The sequence below is a fragment of the Lactuca saligna genome, chromosome 7 (assembly GCF_052625555.1).
Source record: "Lactuca saligna cultivar CGN05327 chromosome 7, ASM5262555v1, whole genome shotgun sequence".
Classification (NCBI taxonomy): domain Eukaryota; kingdom Viridiplantae; phylum Streptophyta; class Magnoliopsida; order Asterales; family Asteraceae; genus Lactuca; species Lactuca saligna.
In genome coordinates, this window is record NC_136423.1 from 157,338,098 (window position 1) to 157,359,433 (window position 21,336).

The window sequence follows — 21,336 nt, forward strand, 5'->3', positions numbered from 1 at the left end:
GTGTTTGTGTAAATATGCATATTTTTAACTTTATTCCATATTTTTTTTCAAAAAAAAAATAAAAAATAAAAAAAAATTGTTAAGCTAAGACAATGTTATAGAACTTGATTCATTATCAAATTTAAGAAAAAAAAATTTGTTTTTCCAAGTGATGTATATATTAATATATGTGTGTACAAACACAAAAGTCTATATGTGAACATCACCAACATAAACATGTAAAAAAACATAAAAATAATTTTTGGAATATAGATCTCTATTTAGAGAAGAAAACAAATTATAAATTTTGATATTTTTTGTTTTTTTTTCGATAAAAAATAAACACTAACATTGAAAAAAATAAATAAATAAATTGTTTTTTTTTAATTCGTTGCATATGTGTCAAATTTACTAACAATTATAGTGTGAATGTGTAATAAGATGTGTATGGGCATGATGGTAAATTATTATAATAATTAATAGAATATATTTTAATTTAATCCAATATTTTAAATAAATAAAATAAAATAAAGGTTTTTATTATGGAAGTCAAACAAATATATCACATGTCTCTCTCGATATGTTTATACCCATCTTCTCTCTATACTCTCATTCGCTATAGGCTACCACCTACAATACAAAACACCCTTTACATAGTTGCATTTTCTTGTACCGACGACTGTTGGTGAGTTATCTAACAACATATCTGGTTAATTTCGTTTTTGGTCCAAATTTTGGTTTATGTGGAGTGTTGTCCAAGGATCCATAGTTTTCCTTAGTCCATAAGGAATAATCTATATGGAAAGTGTTTTTTAGGTTTTCTAATTTTATACTATTGTGTGTAGGCTAGTATATATATGATTTGTGGGATACTATAATTATGAGTGAATTGGAGTTTGAGTTAGTTTTCTTCAATAATATAGAATGAGGGCTATGCAATATTAGAATTCTATTTTAGTATTATTCCTTTAATTGGTATTAAGGAACTTGTAAAAAATATTTTGTGGAGAAAACAAGCAGTAAACTTGCTCAGTCTTCTTGAGTGGAGAACGTGGGCAACAAGTCCACTCGATGACTTCAAGTAATCCATCCTGTGCAATTTCAGAACCAGAAATGGTTAAGTTTTCTGAGATCTTTTATTGTTTTAAGATCATGGCATGCCTTACACCTAGAGAAAACCATCGACAACAGTTGAAAGTGCCCCTAAAATAGAAGATAACCTGTGACAAAAGTGTGAAGTTCCCTTATGACAACTTTTGTTGTTTTCTGTTTTTGCTTGCATTTGAAGCTAGAATTGCCATCGAAAAGCATGGTCTCCTATTTGAAATCAGAAACAGAGATCGTGCGGTGATCCTGAGCAAAAAAAGCCAACTCAGATCAGTGAACCACTTGGTTCCCTACTTTGTATGGTGGGTTACGAGGATTTGGATCAATTATTAAAAACTAAATGTTTTGAAGATGACACGACAAGGAGGTTCATCACAACCACTGTTGGCTTAGGAACACACCGTGTTAAAATTCCAATGCATGGATTTGACATTAAAAAAAAATTACACAATTTGGAGAATGTGGATGGAGGTGCTACTCGAGATTCATGGTGTCTAGGATGTAATCAATATCGGACTATATGACATGAATAAAAACAACATAGTGAAAGGATTGTTGTTTCAGTCAATTCCGAAGGATTTAGTCCTTCAAATCGGTAATCTTCAAAATGGAAAAGAGATGTGGGACGCGATAAAAATCCTCAACATTGGAGCTAATAACGGAAGCTAGACTCTAAACACCAATCACTGAATTCGAGAACCTCAAGATGATTGAAACAAGCACTATAGACAACTTCGCAACAAAATTATCTGAATTGCTTCGAAATCCACTTCACTAGGAGAGTTCATGACTGGACAGAAGCTTTTGAAGAAGTTTCTTACGAGCCTCCCTAGATGATTTTTTATATCGTAGCAGCTCTTGCAAAAGTCTTGGATCTTAAGATGATAGGCTTTGAAGATGTGATTGGTCTCATAATAGCCTATTCAGAAAGAATTAAGGGTGAAGACAACGTAACCGAGACACAAAGAAAATTACTTTATTCCAAAGCATAATCTTCTAAGAGCAATCATGAATCATTATGAGGGAGAGGTCGTGGTTCAAATTATCGAGGTAGAGGACGTGGTAGTGGACGTGGTCGAGGTAACACATAGGCTCACGGTCACTTAGAATCCTCTAAAAATCACGAAGATCAAAAGCAAAATGGAAAACAATGGAAGAAAATTGATCTCTCAAACATCTAATGTTACTTGTGTGACAAATATAAACACTTCACTTCTAGATACCCGAATCGAACCAAAATCATGAGGGAAACCTTAATGATACACATGAAGGTGATACAGATCGTGGAGAAGGGACATTCTTTATGATGAATACAATTCAAGAAACGGTGTTCTTGAACAATGACAAATATATCCCTCTAAAAACTAAAGCAAATGTCGATGAACACAGAATTTGGTACTTAGGCAATGGTACGAGCAACCACATGACCGAAAACAACTCTTGTTTTTCTGAATTAAATATGAACATAACAGGAAATGTGAGATTTGGAGATGGATCATCCATTAGCCTTGGGAAATCTATAATAACCGATTGTGAAATTTGGATGAGAGGTGATTTCTTAACTGTGCGAGATGGAGATAGACGATTACTTATGAAAGTCCCGAGAAGTGAAAACCAACTCAATGAAATAAAGTTAAAAGTTGGAAAACCACATTTCTTACAAGCCAAATTCAATGAACAAGCTTCGGTATGCTACACACAATTTGGTAACATTATTTTTGGCATGGGTAACTTGATGCACAAGCTACCTAAAGGGGTACCGACAATCCAACATCAAATCCAACTTTGTGAATCTTGCATGTTTGGAAAACAAACAAAGCAGTCATTTGCACAGAAAGCTAAGTATAGAGCTACAAATATTCTCGATATGGTGCATGGAGATATTTATGCACCTGTTGATCCCAAACCCAAGTGGGTAATATTTATATTTTAGTTCTTATTGATGATTAATCAAGATACATGTGGTCCTTTCTTTGAAGCACAAAAGAGATGCATCCGGAATTATGAGCTTCAAGAAGGGATAATGAGTATGTTGACGGATCCTTACACACCTCAAAAAATGGAATTGTCAAATGGAGAAACTAGACTCTACTCGACAAAACACAGTTTCTAATGAAAGCAAAAAGAATACCAAACTAATTTTTTGGTGAAATGATTGGTCATGAAACTTACATCATAAATTAAACACCAACTTGAGCATTGATAGGTGTTACCCCATTTGAGAAATTTTATGGTGAAAAACAAAACCTTGAAGATTTGAAAGTATTTGGTTGTGTTGAATATGAAAGAATAGTTTCAAAACATTTGAAAAAGCTTGATGATAGGTCACATTTGTTGGTGTATTTTGGAAAGGAACCCAATTCGGGAGGATTTCAGTTATATAATCTATAGGAAAATAAAATCATTATGAGTTCCTACACAATTTGTCATGAAAATAAGACATTGAAATGGAGTAATGAATCCGAAATTCAAGATGGAAATGGACCGGAACCATTAACGGTTCTTTAGAGTAATGAACAAGCAACCCAATTTAATTGTGTTCCAAGCCGAAATACAACTGAAATCAAACAACCCATTGAAGACCGAAACCCTCCAAACCTATGGCACTTCTCACATTGGCGGCAAACCCATCGCAACATGCTGATGATAATAATTATGCATATTCTGTCCCACTTTGATAGTTCACTCGAACACCATCGTATTCAAGAAGAGTCAATGGCTATGAGCTTGATGTTGATCATTTAATGTTAAATTTCGATGAAGAACCAATGAATTCAAGGAACCCAATGTTAAAAAGAATTGGCTTGATGCAATGAAGGCCAATATTGACTTCATTGAGAAGAACAACACGTGGAAACTTGTCCTCCCTCCTAAAGATAGCAAAACCTTTGGATTAAGATGGTTGTATACAATTAAAAGAAATATGAGTGGATCAATTACAATGTACAAAGTGCATCTAGTTTCTAAAGACTATGCACAAGAGAAAAGTATTGATTTTGATGAAGTATTCACGATAATACCTCGTCTCGAGATAATAATACTATTGATTGCTCTTGCATACGGGAATGGATGGATGATTCATCTCTTGGACATAAAAATGACATTATTGTATGGTGAATTAAAGGAAGAAGTGTACGTTAGCTAACCGTAAGGTTTCATGAAGAAAGGTGAAAAATAAAAGGTTACAAATTGTTAAAAGCTTTATATAGTATTCGTCAATCTCCAAGAGCTTGGAATTTGAAGCTTAATAACACTTTGTAAAATATGGGTTTTCAACGATGCATGAAAGAAAATGAAATCTATAGAAACGTTTCGAATGGAGAATGTATAGAAAGGTTTTGAAATGTTGGACCTTCACGAATGAACTTGCTACTTGGGTATTGAAGTTTTGCAAGAAAACGGTTGTGTAAAGGTAAAGAATGAGACTTATACCATGAAACTTCTGAAATAAGCAGGTATGGAAGAATATAATTCAACTAAATGTGTTATGGATCCAGCATGAAAATTGTCTAAAGCTGAAGATAAGCCTGAAGTTGAAGCTACCCATTATTAAAACTAGTGAGTTGCTTACAGTATCTCTTGCACACTCGTCCAATTTAGCATACTTGGTTGGAGTAGTTAGCCGTTATATGCAAAGTCCAAGAGAATCTCATGCACATGCTATTAAGCAAATTCTTCTTTACCTGCGTGGTACAACATCTTTTGGGATAATATATAAACAAAGTAAAAAATTGAGCTTGCTAGGTTACAATGATAGTAGGCATAATGTTGATTTTGATGATGGTAGAAGTACAACATGAAATTTTTTCTACCTTGGTGACTTACGTACCACTTCTTGCTCCTAGAAGGTGTTGATTCACATAGACAACAAATCAAAAATATAACTGTCAAAGAATCATGAATTTCATGGAAGAAGAAAACACATCTACACTCGATTCCACTTCATTTCGAGACTGTGTGGAAAACAAGAAATTGATAGTTGAACATGTTTCGGTAGACAAGCAACGTGCAGATCCACTTACAAATGCCTTAGCAAGGATACGATTCACACATATAAGATAGTTACTTGGTGTGCAATAATTACCCTCAACTCATAAATTCAGGGGGTCATTGTTGGTGAATTATCTAAGAACAGATGTGGCTAATGGCATGTTTTGCTCTAAATTTTGGTTTACTTGTAGTGGTGTGCAAGTTTCCATAGTTTTCCTTGAGCCATAAAGAATGCTCTATATGGAAAGTTATTTAGGCTTCCTAGTTATATAATATTGAGTATAGATTAGTGTGTGTGTATGTATATATATATATATATATATATATATATATATATATATATATATATATATATATATATATATATATATATATGATTCATAGGATTGTGGAGTTTGAGTTAATTTTCTTCAATAGTATAGAATTCTAGTTATGCAATATTAGAATTATATTTTACTCTTATTACATTAGCATCCACTTGCAAGTTGGTATAACAAAGAGATCGGCAACTAGGTTTAAGGCTCTGGTACAGTCTTGAACTAAGAGGGAATACACATAACCTATTCTTATTTTTCCCGCTAAGTTAACATGAGATGAACAGAGGAGGAATTTATATAAATTATGGTTAGTTTTGTTCAAAGGAATCTTGCTCCATAAATACGAGAAAATGGCTTATCGTTCTATAAAATATGCTATTTTCAAAGAAATCCCATCCACAATCCAACACACAGTCACACTGGAATCAATCTGATAGATTTCTAATTTGGTATTTTTCAACCTTACACTTACGTCCCCATTCTTAATCTTATAGGCCCACTAGGCCACCATTGTTGTAACACCCATGTTCCAGATTGGTTAAGCTTCCTTTTATCAAGGACCGAAGAAGAAAAATTAGGGGAAACCTTTTGCAATGACATAGTACAAGGATGCCTACGATGTGGGTCGGATGAGTCTCTTCACTATATCCGTGGGCTGAAGGCTCCAATGTCGGCCCACTAGGATGTGTTATGTGGGATGCTAGCTGTCTTTGTGACTCTTGCATTGTATGTTGGGCTGGGATTATTGACATGTAGGTCGGACTGGGACCATTTCCATGAGTGAGATGGGCCCATTGTATGTTGGGCTAGGCCCATTATATGTTTGGATAAGGCTATTGTATAACGAGCTAGGCCCTATTTATGTTGGGTTGGGCCCATTTATTAGGAAGGGCTAGGCCCATTATCATAGGTTTGGCCCAATGTGTAGGCTATGGCTAATGATATGTATGGTGTGTGGTATTTTGGGTAACTCACTAAGCTTCGTGCTTACAGTTTCATGTTTATGGTTTCAGGTACTTCTAGTTCGAAAGGGAAGGGCTTGGCGTAACTACACAACATCCCTAGTGTTTTCCGCATTGCTAACTAATACTTTTAATCTGATGTTTAAATGTTATAATTACTTTGATTTTTTTTAGAAAAACTAATTTTTATGGTTTAATTGTTTTTAAAATGAAAATTTACTAGGAATTTTTGGGATGTTACAAGTTGCTATCAGATCCTTGCTTTGAGGGATTCAGGCACACTATAGTGTATGAATGAACCGAAACTGAAGAATTTGGTAATCTTTGGAAAGAAAAAAAGTTTCTAAAAATATCTTAATAAATAAAAAGGGGTGTGATGCGTACAATCATCTGAGCTCAAGTTAGTGATTCCTAGAATACCCGTACATTTTGATATATTATATGATATGGAATGTTTGTATGCTAGGATATGGTTAAGGATACCTGCAAAAATTTCATGATAGATTTGTCTGATTTATGATTCCTTGTAGCCTAGGAGTAATTGGATGCTATGTTAGATTTAGAATCTATAATGGTAGAAGTGATTGCTAAGAGTATGATTTAAAAACTTATATACGATTAGGATCAGATAGCCCTTGAATGATTGTTTTAGACTTATTTTCTATTCTTTTAATAGTTTTGGTCGTAGGGTAGAATCATTTATTCAACAGTCTATTTGATCCTATATTGTGTATAATTTGCATGTATAAGAAAACCAACAATGTTAGCGGAAGTTCCTAGCAACGTGGTAGCAAGTGAGATAGAGGATGCCTTTATGTTTAAGGGTGTTACTGCCCGAATGCTCCTTGCTTTGTGATTTATAGGGATGATATTGTTGTGAGCTAAGTATTAAGTGAATATGTTAAGTTACATGTAGTAAAGGTTAAATAAGTTTATGGTGGTTGACTTGGTCATGTTGTGCAGCTCTTGTCTGAGTCCAACCATTATAGGATTAAGTCTTTCATTAAAAGGATTATTTAATTATTATTACATGTAATTATATTCATGAAGTAGGTAGCTAACATTATTAGGTGTTCTTCAGTAGCAAATGTCAGGGTGAGCTGAGGAACCAAGGAGAATCTAGGAAGTGTTTTAGTGGGTTTGGATGTGCTTTTTAGTGGGTACTTGGAGTACCAGTTTGTGAATGTGACTTAGAGGATTCGGGATAATTCTTGAGGAAACTATGGATATGTGTGGAAGGTAATATTAGGCCCATAATACTGAAAGCACATGATCCGTACTCAAATCAAGGAAAGTCACATATACTCTAAGAATACTGTAAGATGAGAAATTTTGTGGGTATGTTCTAATTATTATCTAGTTGCTTTTCAGCATGGTGATGAACACTCATGGAGGAGGATCTGGTTCAGGCTTAGATGTTGGTGCTAAGCTGATTGATGAGCATATGCAAGAGTTTATCTCATTGGAGATCATATGTGGTATTCTAGAGCAGACTCATGTGATCTTCGGTACGATCAAGGAGGGGATCATGGAGATTTTGGACGAGCATTAAGGCATGTTCTGCACTAGGATTATGGAGCTTCTGGACGAGCGGCTGGGTGCCTTCCGATCCGAGATTATGGAATGAAAGTTCAGAGCATGGACTCCCTCTTTTCAGGAGTCCAAATCCTATAGAGCTCTGAGGTTCTTTGGGGCTAAGGACCCCATTTTTAACATCCTTACTTCTGAGAGATAGAGCTTTGATTAATGGTAGGATGTCGGTCATGCATTATGATATACGTTTGTGGTGGCCATGATTTTGGAGGAGTTTGTTACGAGATTCCACGAGGAGTTTGAACCAATGATTGAGGTGCTGTAGCTGGCGAGGGAGTTTCAGAATCCTTCCTAGACTAATGAAACTATGGCACAGATCACTACAAAGTTTCAATAGATGGCTTTATTGGTTCGGTAGTATACTGCGAATGAGGAGACGAAGAAAGCATGGTATCAAGATATTTTGATGGAATCAGAGAGTTTGTGAGCTTGTCAAGGTGGAATTCCCTGAATGACATGATTGCTAGATCCCAAGAGTAGGAGATTGAGTTAAAACTTCAGTTGAAGCATGGACCAAAGTAAATTCAGATCGCAGTAGGCCAGACAAAGAGTCCCAAGACTCCTGGTTCACGATTAGGATGTCATCAGTGCCAGGGCTATTGTGCCAAGTGTGGTAGGACTCACGAGGAGAGCTCTCACGAGAAAGGAATGGGTTGTTTCAATTGCGGTCAGACAGGTAACTTTAGCAAGGATTTTCCTTGAGGCTCGGTTCCAATGTGTTTTCAGTACAATCAGGTATGCCAGAAGAAGACCGATTGTCCAAGGTTAATGAGTGGAGCAGTGACAACACCTACTCGAGTTACATTGAAGATTACTAACATCCGTGAGGGTAGGGCAGAGGCTCGAACAATGTGGAGTCGAGAAATATAGTTGCAGGCAGGGTAGACCTGAGTTTCATTAGATGCTATCACGGGTATGTTTCATTTCGTTTTCTACATGCCTTATATATATATATATATATATATATATATATATATATATATATATATATATATATATATATATGCTTTCGGATCATACGCTTGTTTGTGTAAGACCTTATGTTCGGCTTAGATACTCCCCACCTAAGAATCATAGTTCCTTTTTTATTACCTATTTGTTATTGTCAAGTGTCTTCATATGCTATTTTGTATACCGAGTGTCACGATTGGATCAAAACTTGATGAGTTGGAGTTAGGTCGTCAGCCATTAGTAGTGTGGGCCCTTGGTGGGAGCGAAATGGGGGTCTTGCTCGTCGGATCAACAGTCGGATCGACGTGTTAGTTCAACATGAGGGTTCAGAGGGAGTTTTCATGAAAGTTTATTTTATTATTAAATTTCGGGATGGTTGCGGAGTGTAAGTATTGGTTAGATCGCGAGAACATGGGAGTTGATGGCAGGTTCATGTTTTCAGGATTGTGAGTGTGGTCCTCGCATCAGATGCTTTTAGGGAAAGATCTTATGGAAGTTGAGTCTCCTTTTCTGGGACAACAAAGTCAGAGTTCAAGGGTGTTTGTGTCGATCTGGTTAGATGTCAGCTAATAGATGATTAGCTCGTTGATTGAATTGCCACAATTCGTAGGGTAAGAGCAGAAGTAACCTATCACATCTGGGTGTGGGTGATGCATGGCTCACATGGGTTTGATTACTTGCTGAGATTGTCAAAGGGATTTAGACTATATTTGTTGTCGATGTTCTAAATGCAACAAATTTTTGGAAAATGGCTTGCTCGATTGGTGATCCTTCTGTTCCGGTTAAGGGTTTATAGTTCTTTATCATTGGATGAGGTGGCTTAAAGATTTTGAATCATCATGGGGAAGTGTTTTGGGTGTAGCAATGTCTTTCTACTTGGGTACGAAGGTGTTTAATTTGGTATGGGGTGTGGGTACCCTAGCTTTTTCATTATTGGAATCTTAGCTCTGGTAAGATTTGGAGGATAGTAGTGGGGTAGTAAGGTTACGAGATAATTCGGAAAACCTTTGATTGAGAGGATGACAGACCACGATTGAATCCAAGTTGGGGAGAACCATTTGGATTAATGGGAATATTTCTAGTTGTAAAACATGGAGGAGTTACATAATGTAGGCCAGTGGAGAGCCAGTTCTAGTTGCGGTATGAATTGAGGTTTACACAAGAAATAAGTATTCAAGTTATTTGACCGAATACGTGAAGCATCGATAATGGTGCTTTATGGGCTCATGGTTGGGTTCAACTTGAGGATTGTGTTAGAACCTCTCTGCCTGTTCTTGTCTGATGAGGCCTTAAGGGTTCGAAGCATGACTCGAACACCTAATCTTGGTATAGTCGAATGCGACTTCGACTTAGGATTTATTATGATTGTGTATGGTAGATGGAAGGCAAGACCATGGGCTGTGCCCATGCTTGTTATGGGAGTATCGTAAGACTATGGGGTGACCGTAGCATACACAAGGTTGATAGGCTGTGATGGAAGTATTGTAAATCTATAATGGAGTGGTAGCATTTACTAGGATGAGATAGACCATTGTAGGAGTGGTCGATAGACTATAGGAGGATCACAGTGCATGCATGGATTAAGCCAAACACTTATTGTTGGTTGACCACTCCTTGTTGGGAATCAGGATTATTGGAGTTATGTTGGTATTCTAGGCTTGTATAGTCCTTAGGTGGGTAAAACATGTGCGCGAGGCCCGTTTTTTATAAGAGATTTGGTGTGACCCATAGGCGAGGACCGTTTGGTTATGATAGATTGGATGAGACCCATCGGTGAGGCCCATTCAAGTATGTAGATTGGGTGGAACTCTTAGGCAAGGCCCGAATGGTTAGGCTGACTTAGGTAAGCAGACTGTTCAAGAATTTGAGGATATGCATAGGGAAGTTAGTGCGTAACTCCTGAGGGTAAGACTCAGTAATATTTGGCTTGGTTAAGGTGTTGAATAATGTTTAGAGTGGGAAAAAAATATGATCAACAAATATAAGTCGTGTGGTAATTAGACTAGGGTATCCTTTATCACTTAGACTCTTGGTTGGAGTCTCGTTGTGAGGTCGTGCATGATATTGTCAGTCTCAGTGGACAATTAAGGACTTTTGAATCCCAACTTAGTAGAAGATCACCATGGAAGCAGAACGTCTCAAATAGAATAAATATGCGAATCTTTGGTTATCGGGATCTGAGTTATATATTGGCAGACTCATATTGGGAGTCACCATTGTTTTCAAATGGAAGAATTCAACAACGATGAATGGCCAGGGTTTCTGTTTTCCAGTTATCAGCAAGATAATACAGGGTCGGAAGGGCTTCTTTCAATTTGACTCGTACATTGGAATAATATTGGATATGTTTCCAAATGGTTCTCTCTGTCTGGAAGTCAGACATAGTTTTGACTTTTCAGATTTCTGGTAGAGTAGTGATATTGGTTACTCTTCATTGGATAAAGTTAGTGGGTCAAGGACTCAATATACATTAGGGTATGTGAGTTCCACTAAGTTTGGTTTATGATTATAGTATTGGAAGGTAGTCGTTTGTATGATTTGACTGCTTAAATCGAATCAGGATTTTGGAAGGATTAGCCGAATAGCCTGGGGAGCCGGGAAGTAGTAAGGAGTGATTTTAGGGACTAAATCTAATTTAAGTGGAGGATAATTGTAACACCCGTGTTCCATATTGGTTAAGGTTACTTTTATCAGAGACCGAAGATGAACTTTCAGGGAAAACCCTATGCACGATGTGGTGCAAGGATGCTCACGGCGTGACACTGATTAAATTGATCGTGTGTCTTAGTGGACCACCACAACGTGGCCAAGTATGGCCATGACATGACAGCTATTCTGGCCCAATCCCATGATTCTTTTAGGGTTTGCTTTGTATTTAAACCACTCTAAGCCATTTATAGGGTTTATTTCTATCCTCAAACACACTTATACCTTAGAGAAACCCTAGCTCCCATTTGCTTGGTGATTTGTGGCTGTTTTGGAAATTTTTTGGCTTGGACAAGAAGAGAATAATGAGAAGAAAGTGCTCCATTGGTGGAACTTGAAAGGAATAAACATCACTAGCATCTCTCTTAGCTTCTAGACCTTTGGATGTATCAAAGGCTCAATCTCTATGGCTTAAAGTTGTTAGATATAGGTTATTATCCCGTGTCCTTTATATTTGAGCAATTTTGGTAGGAAGAAACTCATCAAAGGCTCAACTCTACCCATGGGTCGAATGCACCAGTGCCGACCCACTAGAAGTAATAAAAATATCTAAAATCATTATTCTTTAACATCTGTCCATATTGTTATACAAAATAAAATAAAGAGTAAATTACAAGAATCGTCCCTTGTGCAAGTACCAAAAGATATGTTCAATCCTTATTTTCAAAAATTAACTCGGATCATCCCTTATTATTTTAAAACATGCACGATTCGTCCCTTGTTAGTTTAAATTTACACGTTTTATCCTTTGAAATGACTATATTGTCCTTAATAATTTATTTTTAATTTAATTATAAGTTATTTTATATTAAAAAAAAATAAAAAGAAATTAAATACCCAACCCACCCCTCTTCGTTCACTTCCCCCTCTCCTTCTATCTTCTTTGTTTATAGGTCACTGAACTCCACCAACACTTCACCAGCGACATGGTTGCATAGGGTTGTAGCATGCTAGTTTCCTTCTCTCTTTTCCATTTGAATATGAACCAGGTACTGATATCATCGTTGATTTTGATTTTAGATTTTCTGATGTAAATCTCATCATTGATTTTGATATGTTGATTTGAACATCGATTTCGATATGTGGTATGAATATGTTTACAGATTGTGACCCAGCGATGATGGCTAATGTTGGAGTAGGTATCAGTGGTATTATCGGAGAAAGAGGACAAGTCGATGGTGGCTAGGGTTTTGGGTGGCTATCGGAGTGTAGATATTCTCTATAAGATCTTTATCTTTCTATCTCTATCTCTTTTCTATTTCTTCTCCTTCCCCATCATCGAACCCTTTATGTTGGAAGCAAACCATCACCTCAATGTTCAAGTTAGATGAAAACAAACCCTCCAACACCGTAGTACATCAGTTGCACTCATAAGTATTGTCACATGTAGTGGATTTGTTGGTGGTTTAGTAGTTCTACAAAATAGGATATCAAAAAGGAAGGCTGCGGAAGCAGCTAACAAAACCCTATGAATTTGCTTCCATCTCTAACCTATGTGATGAGTCAATTTGTATTCGATTCAATCTTCACTCATAACCAAATATGATGGTGATTAACAACATAAACCCCCTCACAAAATCATATTGTATTTGCGTTACTTTATCCCAATTGAAAAGCAAAATGAGATTGGATTCATTTTCATTAGGAAAATTTGGTAGGGGATTCATGTTTTGTGATTGATTTTGTAGGTGATTTGAGTTCTTAAACTAATGTGTGCAATTGTGTAAAACACAGACAACAATTGTGAAATGTTTTTGATTTTGTAGGAAACACAATATCTGATCCCTATCTTTTTGGCATTATTGGTGGTAGATTATCATGCTAGATTGTGGTAATGGTGGTGACAGATGGTGTTGGTGATGCTTGACTGACACCCAAACAAACGAAAAACCTAAAACAATGGGGGATGGGTGAATGCATGGTCAAGGAATGGTCCATATCTATTTTTTTTATATTAAAAGTAATAAACAAATTAAAAATAAACTAAACAAGAAATGAGAAAGGGCAATATAGTTATTTCATGCCAACAGGGACGAAACTCGTAAGCTCAAAACAAATGAGGGACTGTCTAATTTAATTTTTAAAAATACGAACTGTAAGTACCTTTTGTCACCTGTACGAGTGAAGATTCGTGTAATTTAATCTAAAATAAAATTTCATGCGTCATATTTTAGAGGGTATATATATATATATATATATATATATATATATATATATATATATATATATATATATATATATATATATATATATATATATATATATATATATATATATATAGGGTTCAGTAAAGAACCATTTTAAACCGTTGAACAAATGAACCAATCTTTTCTTAACTTATAGAGCAAATTTTTTATAAAAAAACTAATAATATAGATATTCATAACTTTATATCGTCAGTCTATATCAAATTTGATAAAAAAAAATTGATTTGCACTTTGAATTTGTTAAGATTACATTGTGAATCTTTACAGATTTACCCTGTGAAATTTATGTAGATTTACTCTGTGAATTTATGTAGATTTATATAGTGAATTTATATAAAATTAATGATTTATAGTGTAGATTCACAATGTGAATTCGAAAAGATAAAAAAAAGTAAAAAAAAAAAATTATCAAATTTGATATAAATGAAAAGAAGATAGAAGGTTATAAATTTCAATATTTTTAGAATTCTTTTTCGATAAATAATAAGATCTGAAACTAAAAAAAATAATGCTTACTAAGTTTTATGGTTTAAAATGATTCATTCTTGAACATATATATATATATATATATATATATATATATATATATATATATATATATATATATATATATATATATATATATATATATATATATATATATGGGAAAAGTGAATATACCTTTAAGGGTATATAAGCTTAGGTACCCAAACGAACCATAATACAATGTTTTGTTTAATATATTCATTATAATGTTATTAAACTTCAACCCGTTAACTTGATTTATTTTCAACATTTCCAAAATTTCACAATTATCTTCATCTTACATCATATCTTTTTATCAAACACTAATAAGTTGTATATATTATACTTAAAGGCGAAAATTATGTAAGATGACAATAAATGTGAAATTTATAAAAAATTTCGAAGTAAATTAAGTTAGAAGTTGAATTATAAGAATATTGAACAATTACAATGTATATATATAATATAAAACGATGTAATATAGTGATTTTGGGTACCTAAGCTTATATATCATTAAGGGTATACCATTAAGGGTATATATATATATATATATATATATATATATATATATATATATATATATATATATATATATATATATATATATATATATATATCAAATTGAAGAAATATAACCTAAAGATTTAATTTCCAAGAGTTTTTTTTCAGTGGTTGTTCTTTATGATGGAGTGTGATAGACTAGAATGTTGATGTGTAATCTAACACAACTTTCATGTGTACAATTATCATGAAACGACAATATAAGAAACACATCAAATTAATTGTATGGTTTTTACCGGGCTATCATTGGTTTTTCCGTCTCCCTTGGCACCTTTAGTTTTTATGTTGATAACGGCTGCATGGTTCCGTGCAATGAATGCTATAAGAAACAAGCAACACATTGTTTGCCTGAATGAGTTTCGTTTATCCATTTCACAGAAGTTCTTATTATATGCTTGCGTGCTGTATATTTTCATATTCTGATAATGAAGTTACAATGAAATGGGAGGCAAATATATATAGGAGATATGATAGACCTAACTCCAGGTAGAACGTTTATTTTGGGAACCATTTTTTTCACTATTTTACCAAACATCATAGGTAAGGCGTTTCGTATTCTAGTTTGGATCTCCCACGGGACTTTTTAAGTGCATGAGAACGTAGTGTAATTGCCATACTTTTATTCGTATATTTATCTTTGTTAAGTTTGATCATGAAACTAAGAAGCTAACTTGATTGTCTTTAAAGCTTTCTCTTTTAGTTTTCAAATGGCTGAGGGATATATTTGTTTGTCCTTTTGCTTCTTTGATGTTTGTCATATATATTAACTAGGTGTATCCACGAGCTTTGCACTGGAATACAACTGTTTTGTTAAAATAATCAAGTATGAAAGTTTGCATATGATGGAAATTACGTTTTACTCGTGATATTTAATTATTTGTGTAATTTTACGTATATAAGCCTAGTTTACGAATAAAAATGATAAAGTTGGAATAGTTGTGAGTAAAAATTTAAATATACCGGAGTTTTTGTTTTTATCCGTTTTTTTTTTTTAAATTCAATGTATATAACAGAATTTACTAACAATAAAATATTAATTTATTAGTTTTTAATATTATCTAATATAATCCTAATTTTATTTTAAACTCTTTTTTTTTTTTTTTTTTATTTTTTTTTTTTTTTTTTTATAGTATCTAATAAAGATTAAAGGTTTATTCATACATCTATTATAATTGAAAAAATAAACTTTATTTGTACAACCCCTTGTAACAACAACGTTTGAATGAACAATCCTAATTTTCAAACAACCCCTAGTAACAACGACATTTGAAAATACTTTTCATATTTTAAAATTCGAATATCCTCTAATGACCTTGTGCGAAAAGTATTTTAAAATTCGAATATCTTCTAATGACCTTGTGGGCTATAATGTTGAAGAATACACAGTCAAAGAACCATCAATGTCTATTGTATGGTTTCTCTAACTATCCCTTAGTACACTTAAAGATTCAAATATATGTTTTCTCTAACATTTCCTCACATGTGAGCTGTTATATAACACACACACACACACACACACACACACACACACACACACATATATATATATATATATATATATATATATATATATATATATATATATAACACTTAATGGATCCAACTCTTCTCACTCTAGGAGCTACACCTCTCCTTTCTTTCTTGTGGACACACTACCAAGGTGTCCTATCACACTATACACCTACCTCCTACTTCATCTGAAGTTTTGACCCCTCCTTAACACATCAACAATGGAGCATTTTTATTAATTTTCTCTACCCCAAAACCGGAACGGCGGGAACGTTCGGAGGTGGAGGACATCATGTTTAGTATCACAAGACATGCATTATAGTAAGCGAAGAAATAAACAACCATTTATTAGGAAGAAAGTGTTTACAAATCACAAAACATAGAGTACATAAACAAATAACAAAACAAAGCTTGAAGCTACACAAATTCATCTTCTGAATTCTCAGCGCGAGTACCTGTCTACTAGTTTCCTGAAAATACAAGTTATTTAAAAGAGTTGGTCACCAGTTAAGCTGGTGAGTTCATAAGATTTTAGTGATGTATGTAAGTTGTAGAAAGTTGTTAAAAAATGTAGTTGAAATGAAGTAAGTTATAAATTATGTTTTTAGAAAAGTTCGCATGTTCCTCTAGAAAATCCTATATTTCCTACTTAGATGAAACATACGTAAAAATGATTCTACAATCCTTTCTATGAGTACTAAATGAATGCAAGTTATATAAAACTCGGAGTAAACAAACAATCAACTGTGCGCTTCTCCCCTAATTTCCACAACCAAACAAGGAGTAGGAAGTAAAGTGGATAGCACACATCCCATTATTTGTTAGGTCTTTGTTATATATAACTTTGGTGTACTCGCTTGTTACTCATGGAGTTAATTGTAAGAGTTCCTTTATATTTTATGAAAAGATTCTTTAAGAAAACCCTTATTTCTTATAGTAAAATAATGACCACAATGATTACTTCTATAATTACTTAGTTTATACTGGCTATATATAATCCAATATTGAATAGATAATTAATTGGGTGAATCTGCCCTAAGCCCAGAACCAAACAAGAAACACAAAATAAGGCGGAAAGCACACATCCTCTTACCTGTCGGATACTATTTATATATATCCCTTAATGTATACATTAAGGAATCATAAGGTTAGCATTATGGTCCTTTTCTACTGAATGTACTAGACCCGATTGTTCTGTTTGTAGTTTGTAAATTGTAAATATTGTAGTATTGTATAAAGTGACTACTATTGTACTAATTGCCTTAAATTGAGTATTAAGGTATAATGTGATGGCTAGATCCCATACTAAACGCTCTCACTGTCAAACGATTCTGGGAACCAATCACGACCTCTGCAATCAATTGCAAGCCCTGAACATCCACATTAAAATTATATGATCATGTATACCCAATATAACTATCACCTCTTGTTTAGAACAATGCGTTAGTGATTCATCGGTATAGTTAGATCCTGTAAATGTTCCATGTTATTGCATCTTAGTATGTTCGTTATGTTATAGTATCTTAGTATGTTCTTTCTGTTATCGTGTATTGTCTCTAGTATAAACTGAACTCCTAAACTATACCCATTATAGTTTACTAGTATTCTACTTGAATTGTTATTGAAAATACTCATTTTACTACCAAGTTATGCTTGTACTTTAAAAACGGAGTTTTGTTAAACTATAAAGCAACATAACAGTAAAATAGTTTTTGAAATGTTTTGACCACTTATAGAAGACATAAGCAACATTTTGAACAATGTTTATAACAAATAATAACATAATTATCATTGTGTTCAACTTCTATCCCCCCCCCCCCCCGCCTTAAAAGCATTTAAAACAGTTAAAAGATTCATTACGGGGTATGAACTCACCTGATGTGGGTGATTCAAACAGGTATGCGTGTAAGGATGAGAAGTTCTACAAATGCAGTCCCGAGAAACAACAAGTCCTAAATGACATATAATGACACATACTGGCATGAATATAGTGTTTATAAGCAACTATATGAAAGAAAACACCTTTCGGGACTAGGAAACACTTTGACCAAGTGTTGGAATCACATGTGATTCATCAAAGGATAGTAGAATGACACTCACATGAATTTACGGCCCATGGGAGTTTACGCCCGTAAACTCATGGTCACTCATGTATAAGTGTAAGTTTGAAGGCTTGGGAAGCTTTAGGGACTTTTGCTCTACACTAGGATGAGAAAGGCCACCTTCATTGAGGCTTTTGGTGAGTTTACGGCCCTAAGGAGTTTACAACCTTAAGCTCATGACCATTTATGGATTTGAGTGAAGCTTAAGGTCTTACAAACAACAAGGAAGGGTTCTGGGTCACTAGCTTTTCATCTTATAAGGTTTAGGGCTCAAACATGCCCTAACATTGAGTTTACGGCCAAGGAAGATCTTGGGTCGTAAACTCATGGTGTTCTTGTGGAAAATGTGTGTTTCAAGTCTCTAATCATGAGTCCTAACTGGATATGAAGTATAGGGAAGAGTACTTACGATCTAGAAGATTGAAATGGTTGATATTGGCCAAGAACACTAGTGTGTGTTCTTAGTGAAACTTGAAGATCTAAGAAAAGAGTGATTTCCATGGATGAAATCATGTAAGGATACTAGATTAAGAGATGTATCAACAAATATAGGAAGAATACTTACATCTTTTGAATATCTAGGAAGAAGGTTGGATGATAGTTGAGGGAGAATGAAGAAAATCGTCCAAGGAATGAGATAAATGACTAGAAATGACCAAATGTCATATATATGCTCTTGAGTTTATGACCACATGAGTTTACGGCCGTAAACTCATCGTCTTGTGGCTGTGAAATCATTTAGATGAGGTTATGGTTCGATTTGCTACACTGTGGTTCTAGCAGGTACTTTCTAACACTTATTCCTTAAGTGCATTAGGCTCAAAACTCCTTAGAATGACCTTTAACCGGGCTAGAACTCATTACTAATGAGTTTGACACTCATTTGAGTTGATTGAATATGTCTTCAAAGCAAAAAAAAATTGTGTTGTCACATCATCCCCCTGTTAGAGGGAATTTCGTCCCGAAATTAGCTTTCCTAGAGTACTACTTGGTTGTGCTCCGTTGATTCGCAGAATACCCACTCGTAGACCTGTCAATTTTTGCCCTAGTGTTCATGATAGGATTTCATACTTGGTCCATCTATCATTACCTCGTGTATACAAGTCGTATACGATTAGGATCAATAAGACGGTTGGATGTGTGACTCTACCCCAGGTCCACAACCAAACAAGGAACAGGAGGTAGGGCAGAATCACACATACTAGATCTGTGTAATCATAATCACATACCACCCTCGTGTATACACTAAATTGTGATAGGTGTTCTGTATTTTTCAGTAGCCTTTGTGCTCGAACTTGGTCTGCTGGATGAGGGTATTCCATGACGGTCTGTGGACATCTGACGATAGGGCTTCGGAGGACAAAGTACTCTTCGCACAAGTACTTTGGGTTTTAGAATATGAAAGATAAAACTGAGGTTTAGGTCAGACTGTCGATACTAATGATGAAGGTTTTGAGAACTTGACGTTCGATGTGATAGAAACAGTTGAACTTAGTATGGTGAGGACCACACCAATTCATGATGCATGCAAGTAACGGACTCTTTACTGAACGAAGTTTTGGCCAATTTGAAAGAAATGTCTGTTATACGGTGATGTATCACTAGTGTGTTCGATAATGTACTCCTAGTGTGTTTGAAAATGTACTATTTGCAATTGTTCTAGTGCTTTCTGTTTTTCCTTTGATGTTAACACTCCTACGTATTGTACCCCTATGTGTGCATAAATACGAATGAAAGTGCTTTGATATATGGTGATGATACTTTATATCATGATCCTGCTCGGTACCACTATGATTGCCCATCATATACGAGTGATGAATAATTAAGATGGATAAGACAGTCGACTGAGTACTCTGCCTCAAATCCACAACCAAATAAGGAACAGGAAATAAGGCGGTATCACTCACTCTAAGTCTACAACATCTTAGTCATGCACCACTGTGATGTATATGCTAAACCATCATAGCTTCTGTAAACAGATCTTTTAGTTCTCTTGAATACCGTGATCTATGTCAATATGTGAGTTATTATAATTACTTTTAAGTGTTCTCCCCAAGTTTTAATCTTATATAAATATAAATTAATTTTTATTTTAAAGTAATTACTAAGTCGAAAACGTACCACTTCTAGAAGGCGACCCCGGGGTTGATTCTCATGTAATGATCATCAGAATGCGTCCATCCGCACCTGAGTTCTTTGTTATCGGACAATACCTCTGGTTGTGTCCAGCCTCACCATAGCCATAGCAGGCTTGGTTTTCTTCAACACCAGGGACTTGGGAGATCGGTTGAGCGGGTGCCCGGCAGAAACGGATTGTGTGTCCCTTTCTGTGGCAGTTCAGACACTGCATTTCCCGGCATACTCTGGTGTTATGGTAGTTTCACTTTCCACACTTTGGGAGGGTTCCAGCAAATCGACTGGCAGGTGCTGGAGCAGCAGGCGTTGTAGCGGCGTACATAGTGCTCGCTTGTTGTTATTGCGAGGTTTCCTGGGTTGTTCACCTCTTCTTCTTCTTGTTCCCAAACTTCTTATTATAGTCCTCTCCCTTTGATGGCTCGAGAATGGGGACTCCTACACCATGGTGGACTCCATGGTCAATGAGTCGCTGGGCCAGGTGTTTGGCGCTATCGAATGTGGCTGGGTTAGAAGACAGTACATCACCTTGGATTGGGGCAGTCAAACCCCAGATGTACCTTTCTATCTTCTTACTCTCCGGAGTAACGATTTCAGGGCATACTGCTGCCAGGTCGCAAAACCTATCAGTGTAGGTCACTATGTCTGCACCAACCATGGTATGCTCGCATAGTTCCTGTTCCAGTTTTTGAACTTCTCCTCTGGGGCAATATTC

The 21,336-nt window shown here is 35.1% G+C and overlaps 1 protein-coding gene across 1 annotated transcript in view; it reads right to left on the minus strand.

Moving 5' to 3' along the window:
- LOC145005212 (exopolygalacturonase-like) overlaps positions 1–15,288 on the minus strand; it is a 26,397-nt gene extending 11,109 nt beyond the window's left edge. The window contains exon 1 of the mRNA XM_078964270.1: positions 15,114–15,288. Within this exon, the coding sequence (XP_078820396.1) occupies positions 15,114–15,248 (135 nt within the window). The 5' untranslated portion in view covers positions 15,249–15,288. The remainder of the gene's footprint in view (positions 1–15,113) is intronic.
- Between the last annotated feature and the right edge of the window lie 6,048 nt (positions 15,289–21,336).